Consider the following 19,718-nt stretch of genomic DNA (forward strand, 5'->3'; position numbering starts at 1 on the left):
GATTTAAGAAGGTTTCAAGACATTTACCCCCATTCTTTTGGTTAACTCTTGTACATGCTCGGGAACTGGCATTAAAGTGGGGGTTTATTTAATGATTTGTGTAGCCCTTGCCCAGATTTTCCCTCTCATATAAGGAAAGAATGCATATTTTATTAAGTGTATTTAAGGGCATCCTCCTCTGAAGCACTAGTCATCCTTTTTGTCGGGTGTATTTGTTTTAATAGTTTGTGTAGCCCTTGCCCAGATTTTCCCTCTCATATAAAGAAAGAATGCATATTTTATGAAGTATATTTAAGGGCATCCTCCTCAGAAGCACTAGTCATCCTTGTTGTACCTTATTTGGCTGAAGCTCATGTGAGAGAGATCAGTTTTATATGTATCAGACTATTCTCTCACTTGCTGTTTTTCCTGCTGCCTTTTATGACTAGGAATTCATTAGTGTCGAACTCTTACATGGCTTTCTTATCATGAACTGCCCACCATCTGTATTTCCATCTTCCTCTGACCTGAACTCATTTAAGAGGGAGGTTTCAAGACATTTATCCCATTCTTTTGGCAAACGCTCTCAGACCTGCTTGGGAACTGGCATCTAAGTCGGCCTTTTTGTTTAGTTTTTGTTACCCTTGGCCTGGTTTCTCTTATATGAAAAGGAAATACATACATAATGAATAATGAGGACACAGTTAATTCATGGGTGTGTCTGTTTGTCTACATGTATTTCACTGTGTTTGGCCAGCATTCACTCCAAGGACCTGGTGTGATGTGGATAAGACACTAAAGGTTGATGGCAAACTTTATGACTTGGGAATGGGTTAAAGTTAGCCGATTTAGATTAAGAAACTACAAAAACTGTGTATGATCTTTACAGGCATCCACAATGAAAAGAAAGGGAATTGATAGATAGATTTCCAAATGTCTTACCAGTATAGTGTTAAAAAATGGCTGTATAATGATTAATGTGTTGAAGTAACTATGTCTCAAATAAGAGTGAAGGGGTTAGTAGTATGTCCAATGATAGTGAAATGGCAAAGGAAGATTGGTGTCCTAGAGATACTGGAGCAATAATGACCAAATTGATGTCCTTTCTATAGATACTGAGAGAAATAGTGACCAGATTGATGTCCTTTCTAGACATACTGAGAGAAATAGTGACCAAATTGATGTCCTTTATAGAGACACTGAGAGCAATAGTGACCAATTTGATGTCCTTTCTAGAGACACTAGGAGCAATAGTGACCAAACTGATGTCCTTTCTAGAGATAGCAAAAGAAATAGTGACCAAATTGATGTCCTTTATAGAGATAGTGAGAGCAATAGTGACCGTATATTTTGTTGCTTCAGATTGCTAGGACACAATGGAGGAGGACACGGAATACTTGAAGCTGCCCCTTGAGGACCGCTGTGTGCACAAGGTGAGACTTAAACATAAATATAAACTTCTTTTTTTTTCCACACTGAGGTCGTGTTCCATTCTTGAGCTCTTGTGGTACTGTTCCTCTTTAGAATTGTAGCACAGTATTTTATTTTATTTATTTATTTATTTTATTTTTTTTTTTTATTTTCATTTTTTCATTTATTTATATATTTTATTATTATTATTATTATTATTTATTTTATTTATTTATTTTTTTTTTTTACTTTTTTTATTTATTTATTATTATTTTATTTTTATTTATTTATTTATTTTTTTTTTTTTTTTCACTTTCTCTCCTTTTTTGTATGATTTTATTCACCATATATTTTTTATCTTGATCGTAACTAAAATTTTGTGTTTGCAGTTATGGAAGGCCCGACTGAATGGCTATGAGGAGTGCACCAAACACTTTGCCAAGATCACAGATGAGCGCTCACCAGAATTCAACAAGTTTGCTCCTCTTATGAAAAAATTTGTCACAGACAGTAATGCCGTTGCTCAAGAGAAAGCGTTGGAGGCTGTCTTGGCCTTTGTTGAGAACGCCCATGTTGCTGGAAGGTGTGTTTGCCATGAAATTTTGTAGAATTTGTGAATTTTGCCCAAAAATTTTTGATAATGTAATTTGCAATAATATTTAAAGATAACCAAGACTGGATGATCTTCAGTATTGCTTAGATTCATTCTACTGCCTTGAAATTATTCCCTTTGGTTTGGTTTGATTGCTCTCTCTAGTATTGTAAAATCACCTGTACATGAAAAACAATAGGAGATTCATATCAGATATGGCATTGACAATGATTATATTCTGTTTACTGCAGGACAGCAGGGGATTGCACATCTGGCATTGTACAGAAGTGCTTGGCAGCTCCCAAGCGAGGCACACAGGAGAAGGCAATGGAGGTGCTGCTCATGTACTGTGAGATTGAGAAGTATGAGGTGGTGCAGGAAGAGCTCATGAAGGGCTTTGCTCAGAAGAACCCCAAGGTGGTGGCTGGCTGTGTGCGGGCCCTTACCACCGCCCTCAGGTAAACCATTGTATCTTTGCTGTGTGCTGGTCATCCCTCTCTAGGATTGTGATTTATGAATGAGTCAAGGTCCTCAAAATAAATCAATAAATAATGTGAAGGCTTGTACAATTGCAGTCAGCTGTAGATTTCATATTTCCTAGAAAATTATGTACTGTACTTGAATATCTGGAAGTCATAATTCACCTGTACTTCTTTGTAAAACTTCTTATTCTTATTTACATCTACCATGATAAACACTTGCATCACTAATAACTAAACTATTATATGACATAACATTTCATCCACAGAGAGTTTGGTCCTAAGGTGATGAACCCCAAGCCACTGATGAAGCAGATGCCCACCATACTGGAGGACCGAGACAAGAATGTGCGAGAGGAGGGCAAGAAACTGATGGTGGAGCTGTACAGGTGGATCGGACAGGCACTCAAACCTCAGATGTCTTCCCTTAAGCCAGTGCAGGTTAGTATTATAGTATTCAGAATCTTGATGACAATTTGTATTTCACAGACTCCCTTATTTGTTTACTGTAGTGGTGAAAATGCTGTGTTGTGGTGTGAAAATAGTTGTAATCATATGTACAGATCAAGAGACAATGGCTGTTACTCCATTTCATTTGTAAACCTCTTATTATTTTGAAATGTTGGTTAATATTTAAGTTTTTGCAAGATTTTCCAGTTTATATGATTCTCTGCATCACTTTCAGGTCCAGGAACTTGAGACAGAGTTTGACAAGCTTGGTGGTGAGAAGGCAGTGCAGAATCGCTTCCTTCGGTCACAGCAGGACCTGAAGGCCAAGATGGAGGCCCAGGGTATTGATGAGGACGAGGATGATGGTGAGCATCTGTTTTTTTGTGTAGGATTGTGTTATTGTGCTTCTTGGAATAAACAGGAGGGAAAGTGATAAGGCAAACGAGTACACATGTGAAAGGATATTTGTTGTTGAGGCAAAACTATTGATAGGTTTGAAGGGAAGGTTTCGATTGAATAGGTAGAGATGAACATTCTTGTATTGTGGCATAATAGAGATAGATTATATGTTATTTTATTTTATTTCAAAGCTATTGGAAGAATTGTTAAAGGTATATTACATTGATATTAATTAGCTTTATTGAGAGAATGTTAATTTATGATTGCTTTCTGAATTCCAAAGATGAGGATGTTGGAGAAGACATACCAGAGATGGATCCTATGGACTTGTTCGAACCTGTAAACATCCTTGAAAAACTCCCTAAAGACTTTTTTGAAAAAGTAAGAGGTTGATCTGCAGGTAAATTGTGATCAATAACATTAAAACTGTGTGTTTCCTCTCTATACATTAATGGAAATAAATTGTTTCCTTTCAGGTTGAGGCCAAGAAGTGGCAGGAAAGGAAGGAAGCAATGGAGATTCTTCTTCCTCTTACTCAGAATCCCAAGCTGGAGGGTGGAGATTACAATGACCTTATGAAGGCTCTCAAGAAGGTGGGTTGATTTGAGGCTAAAGGGGAAGAAGTAGAGGTGTGATGTATAAGGTTTTCTTTTCCTTCTTCTGAGTGTTTGTGAATTAATACTGAGATATTGAACAGATTATATGAGTGACCTCTTCACACAACAGATCATAGGCAAGGACACCAATGTGATGATCGTGGCGTTGGCGGGGCAGTGTGTGGCGGGTCTCGCAAAGGGGCTCAAGAAGAAGTTTGCTCCCTTTGCCCTGGCCTTCACAGAAACCATATTAGAGAAGTTCAAAGAGAAGAAAGTCAATGTTGTCTCTGCTATGCGTGATGCCATTGATGCTATCTTCTTGACGGTAAATATACTGTGACACACTCTCTCTCTCTCTCTCTCTCTCTCTCTCTCTCTCTCTCTCTCTCTCTCTCTCTCTCTCTCTCTCTCTCTCTCTCTCTCTCTCTCTCTCTCTCTCTCTCTCTCTCTCTCTCTCTCTCTCTCTCTCTCTCTCTCTGTGTGTGTGTGTGTAGTGTTACCCTTTATTAAGTGTGGATAGTATAATGCCTCTCCCCTAGTAGAATCTTTATAGATTCATTACACAAAACTAATGCTACATAATCTTGATATCTACAGACAAGCTTAGAGTCCATTCAGGAGACAGTGGGTGGAGCTCTAGGCAACAAGAACCCCTCGGTGAAGGCAGAGACAGCTGGTTTCCTGGCTCGGGCACTCTGCTACTGCACACCCACCATACTCACTAAGAAGCTCCTGAAGGTGATTGTAACAGATCTCCTCAAGGGTGTTAGTGAGCCAGGTAAGGAAATTGAGTGTGTAGATCATCTTTTAAGGGGATTTGTTTGCTACTCTTATAATCTGTGACTACTTGGGAAGCAGAATTCATGAAGGCTGCTTCCTTATGGATTATTTTCAATTTGATACTAGCTTAATATGTTTAAATGATTCATTCTATATGTGATCAGAGTCCTTCATATAAGTGGGAATTGATATTATTGAGATAGTTATTATAGCAGACATTTATTCATCCATGACAGGCTGTGACAATTGTTTTGTGCCTGACAGATCCAACAGTACGAGACAACTGCTGTGAGGCATTGGGTGTGGCAATGAAGGTGGTGGGGGAGAAGCAGATCATGGTTTTCATTGCTGATCTAGATAATCTCAAGATGCAGAAGGTATGTTTATACGTAAGACAAGAATGATATTGAAAAGAAAAAAGCAGATATGGGAAAAGCATTTATGATGTATACCTTGTAACTGCAGACAGTTGGATTTGTTATAAAATTTAAGGTCTTATTTAGTGAATTTTAAGAAACATCATAGGAGTAATTCAATTTTCAGATCAAGGAGGCATCAGAGAAGGCAGAGCTGAAGGTGAAGATATCAGCCCCGAAGGCCAAGAAGCCAGCACCTGCCAAGAAAGAGGCAGTCAGGGCAGCCGCACACCCATCAGTGAGTGACGCCCCTGCTGCAAAGGTGGTGAGGGGTGGTGGTGGCAGAGCAAAGAAAGGTAAGGTCATCTAGTCATGTTTTTGTGATATCCTATGCTAGTCTTCGCTTACTCTTGTTCAGTGAATTTTTCTGTGCTCTCATCCATTTTCAAGGAATCATTTCTCCATCTCACTGTCTCCTTATCAATTTATCTTCAGCATCTTTTGATTTCATTGATGACAGTATTAAGGTTCATGTTTTCACTATTCATTAGATTATATTCACAGTAACAATACACTAAGTCTGGTATTTGTACATCTTGCCTTCAGTTTTCTTCATCTTTTCCATAACAGTTCCGGGTCGAGGCACTAAAGGAGGGGGGGGAGGGGGAGGAGGAGAACCAGCCTTGGAGGATTGCAAGGAGGAGGAGCTGTCTTTGGATGATGCGTTAGAGAAAGCTGCGGATGTCCTCCCTGAAGATGTGCTGAGTGGCCTTACTGATGCCAACTGGAAAGTCCGACTCTCTTCTGTTGAATCCTTTATAAATGTAAGAATTGATATTAGCATAGTGTGTTAATGGTGTGGCTACAGTTTAACCCTTTCAGGACACAAATAGGTTTTTGGGTTATGTCTGTGAGACAAATTCGGCCGAAAAATCAAGGTTTGCAAAAATGGAACAAATTAATATTCTCATGCATCATCATCTCATTCTCACGCTGGAAAGTGGTGCAATAATGATGGGAAGTTGGCTTTCTGGTGGTACGTTGTGCGCTTTTGAGTATTACCTTCGTAGCGGGTGGTTATTTTCCGCCACAACTTGTGCAGGTGTTTTCACTAAATTACACAGAATTTTCTGCCTGATTTGAACTGCAGTTGCTCAGAACTGCTCCAGAATGTGCTAGGGTAATTATTTTTCACACCCGTGCATACAGTATGCCCACAAATAATATAAAATACGTTTTCAGAGTGTTTTCTTGATGTACATACTGTCATGAGCGAGGATATGCATGCCCATATATGGTAATATACTACCAATAAATAATAATATCTGGCATATCTGCTCTCTAACAACAAGATTTGATCATTACTCTTGTTATTTCTGTAAATAAATGCACAAATAGCCACTACCGACGTTGTAAAATAATAATAATTGTGAAAAAAAAGGGGCATCTGATACTATACTGTGTGGATGCCATTGTGACTATTTTTCTTACCACGCAACTGATGGCGCATCCCATGAGTCAAGGGAGGATGAGAGAATGTCGTATGGCAACTAGCAGCAGCCAGGAGGCGCACGTTTTAATTCTGTGACTCATCAAATATGGGACCACGATCGTAGACAGGAGGCATTTCCCTCAAAGCCACGATCGTGGTCCTGAGCACTGAAAGGGTTAATGGTCTGTAATTTTAGTACTTGTAGATTGTATATTCCCACTTGATGAGATTACAGGTCATTTGAAAAGCAGTTCCCTCTACTACAGGCTTCTTCAAAGTACAGATCAGGATTATAAATTGGGTCATAAGCTCTTGTTCAGTGATCACTGCATCATAAACAAATATATGAACAATAAGTCAATATGGATGTAATACTGTGTGTATGTGAGTCAGTTTCCATATTAGGTATAAAGGTGTAATAGAATGAACATACTGGGTTGTGAAGGAATTATGTAAAATTAATTTTGTGAGGATTTATTAAGTTAGGTAACCAGATATAATTTAATCTTATTATTTGTAGTTCACATGTTGTCATTTTTCAAGTACAATTATAAGTTTTTGATTATTTTTGTTGTGCCTAGACCACCAGAACATTGGACAGAGGGGACATTCCCACACAAGCACTCGTCAGGTGCCTCGCCCAAAAGCCAGGTTTCAAGGACAACAATTTCCAAGTCTTAAAGCACAGACTTGAGGCATTGAAACTACTGGCGGAAAACTCAGACTTCACAAGGTAGTCATTTTGTTTTTGTTACGTTTGCTGAAATGCAACATTCAATATGTCAGATATTTTGTGTTTTATGGATGTAAGACAGTGTCAGTTAGACTTGTTTATTTGATATATTGATAAATGTGTGAAAGTATTCTTAGTTTATTATTAGCTATGATAAGTTTTTTATTGTACCGTAAAAAATTTTCCCATGTGCCATCAGGCGGTCAGGAGAGGTGTGCATCCAGGAGTTGGTGGAGAAGCTGGCTGATTCCAAGAATGGCCCTCTGTGTGGTGAGGTGCTGACAGCCATCGCTGAGGCCGCCAAGCTGCAGTGGGTGGGGCCTGAGGTGATGTCTCGGGCCTTGGAGCAGAAGAGTCCCAAAGTGCAGGAAATGGCTCTTAAATGGCTCTCAGATGCTATTACAGAATTTGGCTTTGTGTGAGTAATATTCATAAGTTAAGAATATTAGTAATTTATTTAGTAGTGGCAACATGTAATTCTTATTCTTATGTGACATATACTTAGAAAATATAATGTCTCATTGCATTCACATTTTCAGGCTGCAACCAAAGGCACTTATTGGTGATATAAAAAAAGCATTAGCAAACACCAATCCTGGAGTGAGGACGGCTGGCATCACCCTTTGTGGCACCATGTATCTTTACATGGGAGCCACACTCAGGGTCTTCTTTGAGGATGAGAAGGCTGCCTTGCTCCAGCAGATAGACACTGAGTTTGAAAGGGTGGGCCTCTGACTTTGTTCACTATTTTTCTTGCATAGATTCATGATTGTATTCAAATTTTAATAGCATTGTTTTGGTAGTCAGTAAATAAAAATTGCATTTTCTTATTTGACCTTGTTTCTTCTCTTGGGCTAGTTGAGTGGGACCAGTCCTCCAGCCCCCTTCCGTGGTGCCAGCCAGGATGGGAGTACTGAGAATGACGGGGATGAGGATGATGCTGTGGATTCCAGACAGGCAGGCCCCATCAATGTGCAGGACCTGGTGCCCAGAGTCAACATCAGTGAACAACTTACCTCCAATCTCTTCAGTGAACTGGCTGATAAGAACTGGAAGGTAGGTTGTGTGGATCCATGATGCATATCTTAAAAGGATCTTGGTTGTTTCCATGTGTGTATTAAGCTAAAAGGTAAATAAACATGAATAACTGAACCTCCTACTGATTGTATTATAATGTTCAGTTCTGAAAGAAGAATCTAGACATTGTGGCACTGCTTTAGTCCTTTTCATCAGCTTTGGTGTGTCTTGAGCTATTATTAATTTTATGCTTTTGGAAGTAACAAAACTCCTTTGTGTCTCGTGTCTCCCATCAGGTTAGAAATGAAGCATTACAGAAGGTGTCAAACATCCTCTCAGAGGCTAAATTCATCAAGGGAGATGTTGGAGAGCTGCCAACAGTGCTCTGCTCTCGCATGAATGACACCAACAAGAACCTGGCCCTGGAGGCAATCCGACTCACTGCATCCCTCGCCACCGCCCTCGGCCCTCACTGCAAACCCCACACCAGGAATATTGTGCCGGGAATGCTGACAGCTCTGGGTGACAGTAAAGTATGTACTATATAGGGATTATTGTTAATGTTTTTGTTTAAGCAGTTAAAGTTATAAATAACTCCTCTTGAAGACTGTATAGTACATGTATTGAGATTCCTCTTAATCTTTTGCTTAGTATGATTTAAGCAAATAAAAAGAGTTAAGAAAACAAGGTCTTTGTTCGGGATTATTAAACCTTGATATATTGTATTCTTGAAAAACCACATTTTATGATTGTGTGAACTGCATTAAACTGAATGACCTGTTAACCTTGGTCCTGTATTGCAGCAAAACGTTCGCCAGCAAGCAATGAGCACCTTGAACTCGTGGGTGGAGCAGGCAGGGCTCAAGGAAACTATTGATGGTGAGGTGTTTGCAGATGCTTTAAAATCAGGTTCACCTTTCCTCAAAGCAGAGCTATTCCCATGGATGGCTGAGAAACTAAAAGATGGTAAGTGTTGCATCCTGTATTCTGCTTGAAGAAACAAACAAGTGTAATACATGAAGTAACAATGGAATCTATTTAATATTGATGTAACTTTTCAGCTCCACCAAAGAGCATAAACAAGGAGGAAATTCACGCCTGCACACAGTACCTCTTTGCTGCACTGGAAGACCGCAATGCAGATGTGAGAAAGGGTGCTAATGAGGCTGTGTTGCCATTTATGATCCACATTGGATATGAGGGAATGATGAAGCACATTAGCAGAATCAAGGTGAGTCAAACGAGGTATTGAAGCAGCATGTTTAGTGTTTGTTCTCTTAATGGCCTTGATCAGAAGCTTGAAAATTAAAGTATTGTTCAGACACAATAGAAGTCACCTGTAAATCAATTTCCAGCCTTCATCCAAGAACACAGTGATGCAGGCCATGGAGAAGGCAAAAGTGAATCTCCCAGCCAAGCCCCAGCCCAAGCCCCGAAGCCCTGCTGGCGGTGCTTCTGCTCGTGTGGGCCGTCCAGGATCTAGTACACAGGGAGCAGGAAGAGCAGGTGCTGCTGTTGCCAAGAAGAGTTTGAGGACACCATCAGCCACTAGAGCTGTAAGTTGTACCACCTCACTGTAATTGGAGCTTCTATCTTCTCATGAAATTTATTCTGTGGAAGTGTAGATAAGGTACATTAATAGATAACTTTTCTTGTTTTGTATTTATCAGACATTCCCTTTTGCTGATGTTAGTTTGGCATATAAACTGTAAAACATGAGAGTATAGGCATGTTTCCATTGTGTAGTTCATTGCTAGATTTATAATTGTTTTGGAGGAAGGCACATAGATACCAGTCCCTTCAAATGCTGTGTGTGTCCATCCATAGGGCACATCAGGAGGCCGCAAGGAGGCTGAGGATGTGGACACCTCCCCGCTGCTGCAAGTGAACAATCTGAAGCAGCAGCGTGCCCTGGACGAACAGAGACTAAGGATTCTGCGGTGGGACTTCACCACTCCACGCGCTGAATTTATCACCCAACTCAAGGACCAGATGACAACCGCTGGCCTCAACAGGCAACTCACTTCTAACATGTTTCATCAAGATTTCAAGTTTCACATCAAGGCCATTGATAGCCTTAATGAGGTAGGTGTATGCTGTATGCTGTTCTCAGAATTTCTCTTGTTTGTTTACTTATTTCTGTTTTTGACATGCTGGAAATACAAAATATTAATTGAAGTGAAGATTAACCTGATTTTGTATCAATAAACCAGGACCTGACCTGCAACTTAGAAGCCTGCATTGCCAACCTTGACCTGATCCTGAAGTGGCTCACTATCCGGTTCTTTGACACCAATCCGTCAGTCATCATGAAGGCCATGGATTACCTGCAGCAGGTGTTCCAGTGTGTGACGGATGATGGCTACCGCCTGCAGGACCACGAGGTCAACTCCTTCATGCCTTTCCTCATTACAAAGGTTGGCTTATAGATGGAAGATGTTTGCCAATGTATCACTGTATAAGAAGCAAAAAAGATAAGGACACATGCTGATTTATCTGTAGTTACTTAACATTGAAAATAGGACAAGTGTTTCAGGAAATGCTTTCCTTTTCTTCAGTTTGGTGATCCAAAGGATTCTATAAGAGGGCCTGCCAGAAACATTGCTCGGCTCATCTGTAACATCTACCCAGCCAGCAAGGTGTCCCCCTACATCATGGAGGGACTCAAAGCAAAGAATGCCAGACAGAGAGCAGGTAATGTCTTAGCCTTAGCTTTTCTAAATGCCAAACAACTTGTATATTACATGAAAAATTATTTGTTTATCATTTTTATTGTTCCTTTCATATATATATATATATATATATATATATATATATATATATATATATATATATATATATATATATATATATATATATATATATATATATATTACGGTTTGCAAACGTAGTACATCACCCGGCTGCGGTTAACTGCTACAGCTCACTAGACTGTTATACTGGCAAATTCGCCAACTTTGTTACGGTCAGAACAGTGGGGATTATAAAACACTCCAGAGAGTCCCCACTACTATAACTCACAGCCGACGTAACCCTCAGGTTCTTTCAAGGTCGCTAACAGTGTATAATTTCCCCCACTGTAAGGGAATCTCCTCAGCAACTCCTTCTCCTCCTGTACCCAACCAAGTAGAATTTATAAATGGTAGATGTTATGTGTAACAGGGCGAGGCCTTAATACCCCCTAGAGAAACCGCCCACAAGGACAATTCCACCCACTTCTCTATGAAGTATTAATGCCTCTCCACACACCTTGTCCACAGCCTGTGATACTCACAAACTGGGACAACACGTGCAGTATATATAATATTACTATACTATCCTACTACAACAAGTGCTTACTAACACCTGTTAGACTGACATCCCTGGCCTACTACTACTGCAATATATGATGTGTACAGCACATCCGGTGATGTACACACAAGCCCAGACACCATCTACGGGTGACACCAGCTATACACGAGTCCAAATACTCGTCGCAGACAAGTCTGACGGACGACACTACGCACTACTGGCCGACATGAAGCCTCTCAGCATTCAATAGTGTGCGTGGCTACTACCACTACAATACAGTTTACTACTGAAACTATACAAAAGATGGTGGGGGCACACAGCCACCCAACAAAACACACTGGTGACCACAGCCACCAACAGCAACAACGGGACGAAACAATAACGCGTCCCTCCGCGTCGCCACACCCGAGTGGACGAACGCACAACAGGAAATGCAGCCCCAACCGGCTACACTTTCCTCAGGACAACAAGCCCGTTGTCCTACACAGCCACGGTCTACCCAGTAGCAAGCCAGCTACTCAACAGGAGGGCACAACTCCCAGACCAATGACTAGCGAGTAACAAGAACAGCCCAGCAACACGTGTCTCCACTCTGTGCCAGAAACCAAGAGCGCGCGTGTCTACCTCCGCTGAAGACTGGCTGGTTACTATAAACAGTATACTACTGAAACTACACAACAGATGGTGGGGGCACACAGCCGCCGACCAAACACACTGGTGACCACGGCCACCAACAAAACAAACAGGACGAGACAAAACGTGTCTCTCCTCCGTGTTGCCGCCACAATACAGGACGGACGCACGAGAAATGTAGCCAAACTTACTACACCTCTCCTAGAGCAACAAGCCCGTTGCTCTAACAGTCATAAGTAGCAAGCCAGCTACTCAACAGGAGGGCACAACTCCCAGACCAATGACTAGCGAGTAACAAGAGAAGCCCAGCCCTCCCTTAAAAGAAAAAATTTTGGAAACAAAACATTTACAAAATTTTTTAAAAGGCACGGAACTGATTAAAGGGAATGGCCCCGGGACAGACAATCAGCTACAACGTTGTCTGCTCCTTTTATATGTCTGACAATGATATTGTACTCCTGGAGTAGAAGACTCCAGCGAGTTAAACGCTGATTTTTAAATTTAAACTTTTCTAAGAACTGAAGGGGACTATGATCTGAATAGATGACTACTTGGGGCCCATAAGCAGGGATGTAAATTTCAAAATGCTGCAAGGCTAACAAAATGGCAAGCAGCTCTTGCTCAATGACTGAATAGTTCTTCTGGGCGGGAGTAAACTTTTTCGAAAAATAACACACAGGGTGGTTAACACCCTGGTCATCAGGCTGCAATAAAACTGCGCCTACTCCCACCTGACTGGCATCTACTGCGAGAGCAAAACTTCTTCTGAAGTCAGGGGCCTGGAGCACTGGCATCTCGCATAAAATGGTCTTAACTCGGTGGAAGGCGCTCTCACAGTCTTCACTCCAGACCCACTTCTTACCCTTCTGCAAGAGATCTGTAAGAGGTGCCAGGAGGGTCGAATATCCCGGTACAAAATGACGGTAGTAACCTACCACTCCTAAGAATCTCTGCAAGGCACGGCGACAGGTCGGTGCGGGGAACCGCCTGATCGCTTCTACTTTGGCTTCAGGAGGAGTGATGTAGCCATGGCCCACTCGGTAACCCAGGTATTGCACCCGAGCTTGTACAAATTCACACTTCTCCAAGTTGACAACTAATCCCGCTTCCTGGAGTCGTGTAAAGAGGGCTTCTACACTAGTCAGATGCTCAGCCCATGTTGTGTCATAGATGACCACGTCATCAATGTGTACGACACAGCGAGTCAGACCATCAGTAACTCAGTCCATGAGACACTGAAATGTGGCTGGGGCATTTCGCAGCCTATAAGGCATCACTTGGCACTGATAGACAGCGCCGTTGGCCACAAAACTCGCTATCTCCTTAGCCCACTCTGTCATTGGGACCTGCCAGTACCCCTTGACAAGGTCCACTTTGGTGATAAAAGTAGCTGACCCGATTCGGTCCACAGAGTCATCTACCCGGGGCAAGGGATAAGTGTCTACTTTTGTTAGAGCATTAACCCGCCTGAAGTCAATACAAAACCTGACCTTGCCATCAGGCTTAGGCTGCAGGGTGACTGGGGAACTCCATTGACTGTAAGTCCGAGTAATGAGCCCATGCTCAAGCATGTACTCCAACTCCTTCTCCACCAGTGCTTGCTTCATAGGATTTACTCGGTAGGGGGCAGTTTGACAGGCTCTGCGTCCCCAACATCAATATCGTGTTCTATCAACTGTGTCCTGCCCGGGACACTGCTAAACACTGAAGAGTACTTTCAGCAGCCGAAGCAACTCATATTGCTGATCCCTAAATGGTCAACCTTCTCTTTCAAGAGATGGAGGCTATTCCGTTCCCACTGCCCTGTAGGAACAACAGGTTCAGGCCCAATAACTTCTGGAGCCTCTCCCTCCCGGCAGAAAAATAAAACTGAAGATGCCTCTTGCACGGCAGAACTAAAAGAGCCCTTCTGGCTAGTAGAACGAAAATAGGGCTTCAGCATGTTAACGTGACACAGCTGAGCCCTCTTGCGCCGGTCAGGAGTGACCACCAGGTAGTCGAGGTCACCTACCTTCTTCTCTATAATATAGGGGCCACTATAGCGGGCAGCAAGCGGCTGGCCCTGAAGTGGTAACAGCACAAGCACTTCATCTCCAGGGCAAAACTCCGATACTCGGCCCTTCGGTCATAATACCCTTCATACTCTGCTGGGCCTTACACAGGTGGGCCTGCGCCACCTCTAATGCCTTGGCTAGTCTTTCTCGACTGCTCATGAGGCTCTTAAGCAGTGAGACAGGGCGCTCAGGCGACGGCTGACACCAAGCCTCCCGAACTACGTCGAGCGGTCCACGCACTCGGTGTCCAAACACTAGCTGATTGGGTGAGAAACCCAAGGACTCAGTGGGCGCTTCTCTCACCGCAAATAAGACAAAGGGACACCCTCGTCCCAATCCTTCTCTCTCTCCATGCAGAAACTCTTGAGCATGGTTTTGAGAGTTTGATGATGTCTCTCCAGGGCTCCCTGAGACTGTGGATGATAAGCACTGGACACAATATGCTTGATCCCCCACGCAGTCATCGTATCCTTAAACAACTTTGAAGTAAAGTTGGTCCCCTGATCGGACTGCAGCTCTGCTGGCAATCCAAAGTGTGTAAAGAAGGTTAACAAAGCCTTCAGCACCACCTTAGAGTGAGTGCTTCTCAGGGGAATTGCTTCAGGATACCGCGTGGTAACATCCATTATGGTCAACAAATACTTGTGACCAGCCCTGGTAGTAGGCAGAGGACCTACTATATCAATCAAAACCCTCGTGAAGGGAGGATCAACAGCAGGGATAGGGTGGAGTGGCGCCACAGGGGGTGTCTGATTAGGCTTGCCCACCACTTGACAAGTGTGGCAGCACTTAAGAATCGTGGCTACTTCTCCAGACATGCTGGGCCACCAAAAATTGCGACGCAGGCGAGCGACGGTCTTTCGGATGCCCAGGTGTCCAGCCATGGGCCCCTCATGTGCCAACAGCACAAGTGCCTCACGCAGCTTCTGCGGCACAACTACTTGCAATAACTCACCACCGTCACTCTCCTGCCATCTACGACACAACACCCTTTGATGCAAAACAAACTCCTCCCTGCCCTCCAACTCCTCACTTCCCTCACCCACTCGAGCAAAGAAGGAGGCCAACGCCGGGTCCTCCTGCTGCCTACGAATGAGCTCTGCAGGCTCTAGCTGGGTAAGAGAAAGGGGGACTATAGGGTCATGGGGTTGAGGCAACGCTGCAACCCTACGTCCCACACGGCATCGAGGACGGAGAGCTGGCCCAGGCTGCTCCGCTCCTGCCATGTGATCCGGTGAGTCCTCAGAAGGATCATCACCACCAGCCAGGCAGTCACCAGGCAAGGGAACAGCTCGCTCCCTGCCTCCAAGATGCTCCACAGGGGGAGAAACCTCCAACCCCCCCGCAGAACTGGAAGTCTCCCACCCTGGGCGCCAACTTCCAACAAACTGCCTGACTTATCATGCTGGGGCCTGTGCTGAACATCAGAGCCCCCAGCCTCCACACCAGGAAGCGACTCAGCACGAGTGCTCCCTCCGGAGTGCTCTGCAGAGTGAGGATAACCATCAAACAACTCAGCTACACCCAACACTCCGTCCTCACTCTCAGCAACAACTCCCAAAGTCGAGTCCGGTGCATTAACAAGTGACTCTATGCCGTCACCGTCAGCCTCTACACCAGAACTCAATGGTGAGCCCAACACTGGCTCCACCACATCAGCACTGCTACTCCCATCTGGAGTCAATCCCATCGGGCTGCTAGCAACCTCCTGGGTAGTAACAGGCTCTCTCTCAGCCCAGCGGGCCTGAGAGCGGGTAACAACATTTACAGAGTCTTGCACCACTGGCCCAGACTCTTCAGCAACCTCATCCTCCTCAGAGGTTGGGATCCATACACGACCACCAGCCAAATCATTCCCAAGCAGGAAGTCCACTCCTGCGACTGGCAGTTCGTCTGCCACTGCTACCTGCGCCGTAGCAGTGACAAGAGGACATGACAGCGTCACCTCAGCCGTCACGAACTCCTCCACAGTGTTAAGTCCACGACACAACACTGCCTTGCTAGATGTCACCTTCCTACCAGTGACATTTCGGCACACTGACTGCTGTGCTCCCGTATCACGCAGTACAGTGATGGGATACTTTGTGCCATCAATCTCAACAGTGCCTCCACACAGGAAAGGACGGCACCAGTCAAGCTCACTATCCTTAACAACAGCGGGCGAGGCAACAGGGGGAGGGACAGGTGGGCCAACCTGCTCTCTCTCCTCCAAACACAACTCAGGCACACGCCGTGCCTTCTCACTTCTAAAGCCTGAAGGAGCAGTCAACTCATCACCACAAACTTTATCTGGCCACACCAACAAGGCAACCTGTTTCTGCGAGGACTTTGGAGTTTCAGCTGTTACTAATTTTGGGCAATTGAACTTAAAATGCCCTTTCCCTCGACAGTGATAACACGTAGGCTGGGAATCATACTTGGGCGTCCTGGAGGCCGCCTTCCCCGCCGTCCCGTCCTTCGCAGAAAAAGGAGGGGTGGGGGCCTGGGGCTTTCAAAAACCCATTTTACTGCCGAATCCAGTATATCACCTAAAGTGGCCTGGAGAGCCCGAGGAAGAACTGCCACCACTCCCTGGGCCTCCCTTAGGACTCCAACTCCCAGGCTGCTGCACAGGACGGTGGGCCAACACATAATCATCAGCCCATGTAGCAGCCTCCTTCAAGGTCCTAAACCTCTTCTCCCTCAACAGAGGTACCAGCTCCTTATCAGCAATATCAATGAACTGCTCCATAACTACTAACTCCTTTAAAGCCTCGAGAGAGTCAACACCCTCGCTAGCAACACATCTCTCAAACACTTGCTCCAGTGAACGAGCACACTCGAGGTAGGAGTCACTTGCTTGCTTCCTCTTTCCTCTGAATTGCAAGCGATAGGCTTCTGGTCGCAGCTCATATGCCCGCAAAATGTCAGCCTTAAACTCCTCATAATCATCCAGATCATCAGCTGACATTTTGTCATAAACTTCCAAGGCTTTTCCCTTGAGTTTATTCGCGACCAAGCCTACCCATCTCTCTCGAGACCAAGCAAACTCCTTGGTTTTCCTCTTGAAGCGGACAAACCATTCAGCCACCTTAGACTCATCAAATTTGGGGACTAGCTGGAGACTTTGAACTAAAGTACGCTCTACACTCTGTTCTCCTCCTCCTCCTACACTACCAACAACTCCAGGCGTACTTATTGCATGGCGAGTTCTCTCCCACTCCAACTCTCTATTTTTATCTGCTCTTTCTCTCTCCATCTCTCTAGCCTCCTTCTCTGCTGCTAGTCTGTTTAACTCTCGTCTCTTTTCCACCTCTCTAACCTCTAGTAAATGCGTCCTCACTGACCCCACGCGCGGCCACCGACTCATCATACCCACGTGGTGAGTCTCGCCGGCTCACACTCGCATCCTCACCCTCCACTGCTGAGGTGAAAAGACCAGTAACTCTCTCCATGGTGCTCACAGGGACTCATTTTCACAAACAATAAAATAATATAAGTAATAATACCCCACACAATAACACTACACACTATAAAGCACTTGGTTTATCCTGGCGAGGTCGCCACTGTTACGGTTTGCAAACATAGTACATCACCCGGCTGCGGTTAACTGCTACAGCTCACTAGACTGTTATACTGGCAAAATCGCCAACTTTGTTACGGTCAGAACAGTGGGGATTATAAAACACTCCAGAGAGTCCCCACTACTATAACTCACAGCCGACGTAACCCTCAGGTTCTTTCAAGGTCGCTAACAGTGTATAATTTCCCCCACTGTAAGGGAATCTCCTCAGCAACTCCTTCTCCTCCTGTACCCAACCAAGTAGAATTTATAAATGGTAGATGCTATGTGTAACAGGGCGAGGCCTTAATACCCCCTAGAGAAACCGCCCACAAGGACAATTCCACCCACTTCTCTATGAAGTATTAATGCCTCTCCACACGCCTTGTCCACAGCCTGTGATACTCACAAACTGGGACAACACGCACAGTATATATAATATTACTATACTATCCTACTACAACAAATGCTTACTAACACCTGTTAGACTGACATCCCTGGCCTACTACTACTGCAATATATGATGTGTACAGCACATCTGGTGATGTACACACAAGCCCAGACACCATCTACGGGTGACACCAGCTATACACGAGTCCAAATACTCGTCGCAGACAAGTCTGACGGACGACACTACTCACTACTGGCCGACATGAAGCCTCTCAGCATTCAATAGTGTGCGTGGCTACTACCACTGCAATACAGTTTACTACTGAAACTATACAAAAGATGGTGGGGGCACACAGCCACCCAACAAAGCACACTGGTGACCACAGCCACCAACAGCAACAACGGGACGAAACAATAACGCGTCCCTCCGCGTCGCCACACCCGAGTGGACAAACGCACAACAGGAAATGCAGCCCCAACCGGCTACACTTTCCTCAGGACAACAAGCCCGTTGTCCTACACAGCCACGGTCTACCCAGTAGCAAGCCAGCTACTCAACAGGAGGGCACAACTCCCAGACCAATGACTAGCGAGTAACAAGAACAGCCCAGCAACACGTGTCTCCACCCTGTGCCAGAAACCAAGAGCGCACGTGTCTACCTCCGCTGAAGACTGGCTGGTTACTATAAACAGTATACTACTGAAACTACACAACAGATGGTGGGGGCACACAGCCGCCGACCAAACACACTGGTGACCACGGCCACCAACAAAACAAACAGGACGAGACAAAACGTGTCTCTCCTCCGCGTTGCCGCCACAATACAGGACGGACGCACGAGAAATGTAGCCAAACTTACTACACCTCTCCTAGAGCAACAAGCCCGTTGCTCTAACAGTCACGGTCTACCGAGTAGCAAGCCAGCTACTCAACAGGAGGGCACAACTCCCAGACCAATGACTAGCGAGTAACAAGAGAAGCCCAGCAACACAAATCTCCCTAACACTGTGCCAGACCGACGAGAGTGCGTGTCTATCTCCGCTGAAGGCTACCTTTGTACTGAGTCCCGCTCGCAACGAGAAGCATGGAGAGGGAGGCGGGTCGTCTGCTCAACAGAATTGCCCGAGGGGCCCGCGATGGGTGGCCATAGGCTTCACATATAATAATATAATAAAGTAAAGGGGATTAAGACGGTGCCCATCACTATGTATGTATGTATGTATGTATGTTATGAGTAATTGTTTCCCTTTCAGAGTGCCTTGAAGCCATAGGTAACCTGATTGAGACACATGGGACCATTGTGTGTCAGCCCTCACCTCCTGTTGCCCTCAAGGAAGTGGCCAAGCAAATTGCTGACCGGGACAACTCTGTCAGAAATGCTGCCCTCAACTGCCTTGTTCAGGTGTACTTCCAGGAGGGAGAAAAGGTGTACAAGTACATTGGAAATGTAAGTGTCCACTCTTGAACAAAGAATGACTAAAAGCACTAGATATGAATAGTGGTGTTGGTACTTTCTTGAATATAA

At 44.4% G+C, this 19,718-nt stretch overlaps 1 protein-coding gene across 7 annotated transcripts in view; it reads left to right on the forward strand.

Moving 5' to 3' along the window:
- The window catches only part of LOC123519650 (cytoskeleton-associated protein 5-like), a 62,098-nt gene that overhangs the window by 33,647 nt on the left and 8,733 nt on the right, over nucleotides 1–19,718 (forward strand). For all 7 annotated transcript variants that reach the window (XM_045281111.1, XM_045281110.1, XM_045281113.1 and 4 more), the window contains exons 2-25: nucleotides 1,342–1,412; nucleotides 1,779–1,972; nucleotides 2,233–2,439; nucleotides 2,730–2,901; nucleotides 3,146–3,275; nucleotides 3,593–3,690; nucleotides 3,786–3,902; nucleotides 4,036–4,230; nucleotides 4,503–4,683; nucleotides 4,950–5,062; nucleotides 5,229–5,397; nucleotides 5,672–5,865; nucleotides 7,115–7,266; nucleotides 7,466–7,684; nucleotides 7,806–7,989; nucleotides 8,125–8,322; nucleotides 8,580–8,816; nucleotides 9,087–9,249; nucleotides 9,345–9,514; nucleotides 9,639–9,839; nucleotides 10,111–10,368; nucleotides 10,497–10,700; nucleotides 10,842–10,977; nucleotides 19,447–19,640. In XM_045281111.1, coding sequence (XP_045137046.1) covers nucleotides 1,356–1,412; nucleotides 1,779–1,972; nucleotides 2,233–2,439; nucleotides 2,730–2,901; nucleotides 3,146–3,275; nucleotides 3,593–3,690; nucleotides 3,786–3,902; nucleotides 4,036–4,230; nucleotides 4,503–4,683; nucleotides 4,950–5,062; nucleotides 5,229–5,397; nucleotides 5,672–5,865; nucleotides 7,115–7,266; nucleotides 7,466–7,684; nucleotides 7,806–7,989; nucleotides 8,125–8,322; nucleotides 8,580–8,816; nucleotides 9,087–9,249; nucleotides 9,345–9,514; nucleotides 9,639–9,839; nucleotides 10,111–10,368; nucleotides 10,497–10,700; nucleotides 10,842–10,977; nucleotides 19,447–19,640 — 4,143 coding nt within the window. In that variant the 5' untranslated portion in view covers nucleotides 1,342–1,355. The remainder of the gene's footprint in view (nucleotides 1–1,341; nucleotides 1,413–1,778; nucleotides 1,973–2,232; nucleotides 2,440–2,729; nucleotides 2,902–3,145; nucleotides 3,276–3,592; nucleotides 3,691–3,785; nucleotides 3,903–4,035; nucleotides 4,231–4,502; nucleotides 4,684–4,949; nucleotides 5,063–5,228; nucleotides 5,398–5,671; nucleotides 5,866–7,114; nucleotides 7,267–7,465; nucleotides 7,685–7,805; nucleotides 7,990–8,124; nucleotides 8,323–8,579; nucleotides 8,817–9,086; nucleotides 9,250–9,344; nucleotides 9,515–9,638; nucleotides 9,840–10,110; nucleotides 10,369–10,496; nucleotides 10,701–10,841; nucleotides 10,978–19,446; nucleotides 19,641–19,718) is intronic.

Source organism: Portunus trituberculatus, chromosome 45 (assembly GCF_017591435.1).
Source record: "Portunus trituberculatus isolate SZX2019 chromosome 45, ASM1759143v1, whole genome shotgun sequence".
In the NCBI taxonomy this organism is placed as follows: Eukaryota; Metazoa; Arthropoda; class Malacostraca; order Decapoda; family Portunidae; genus Portunus; species Portunus trituberculatus.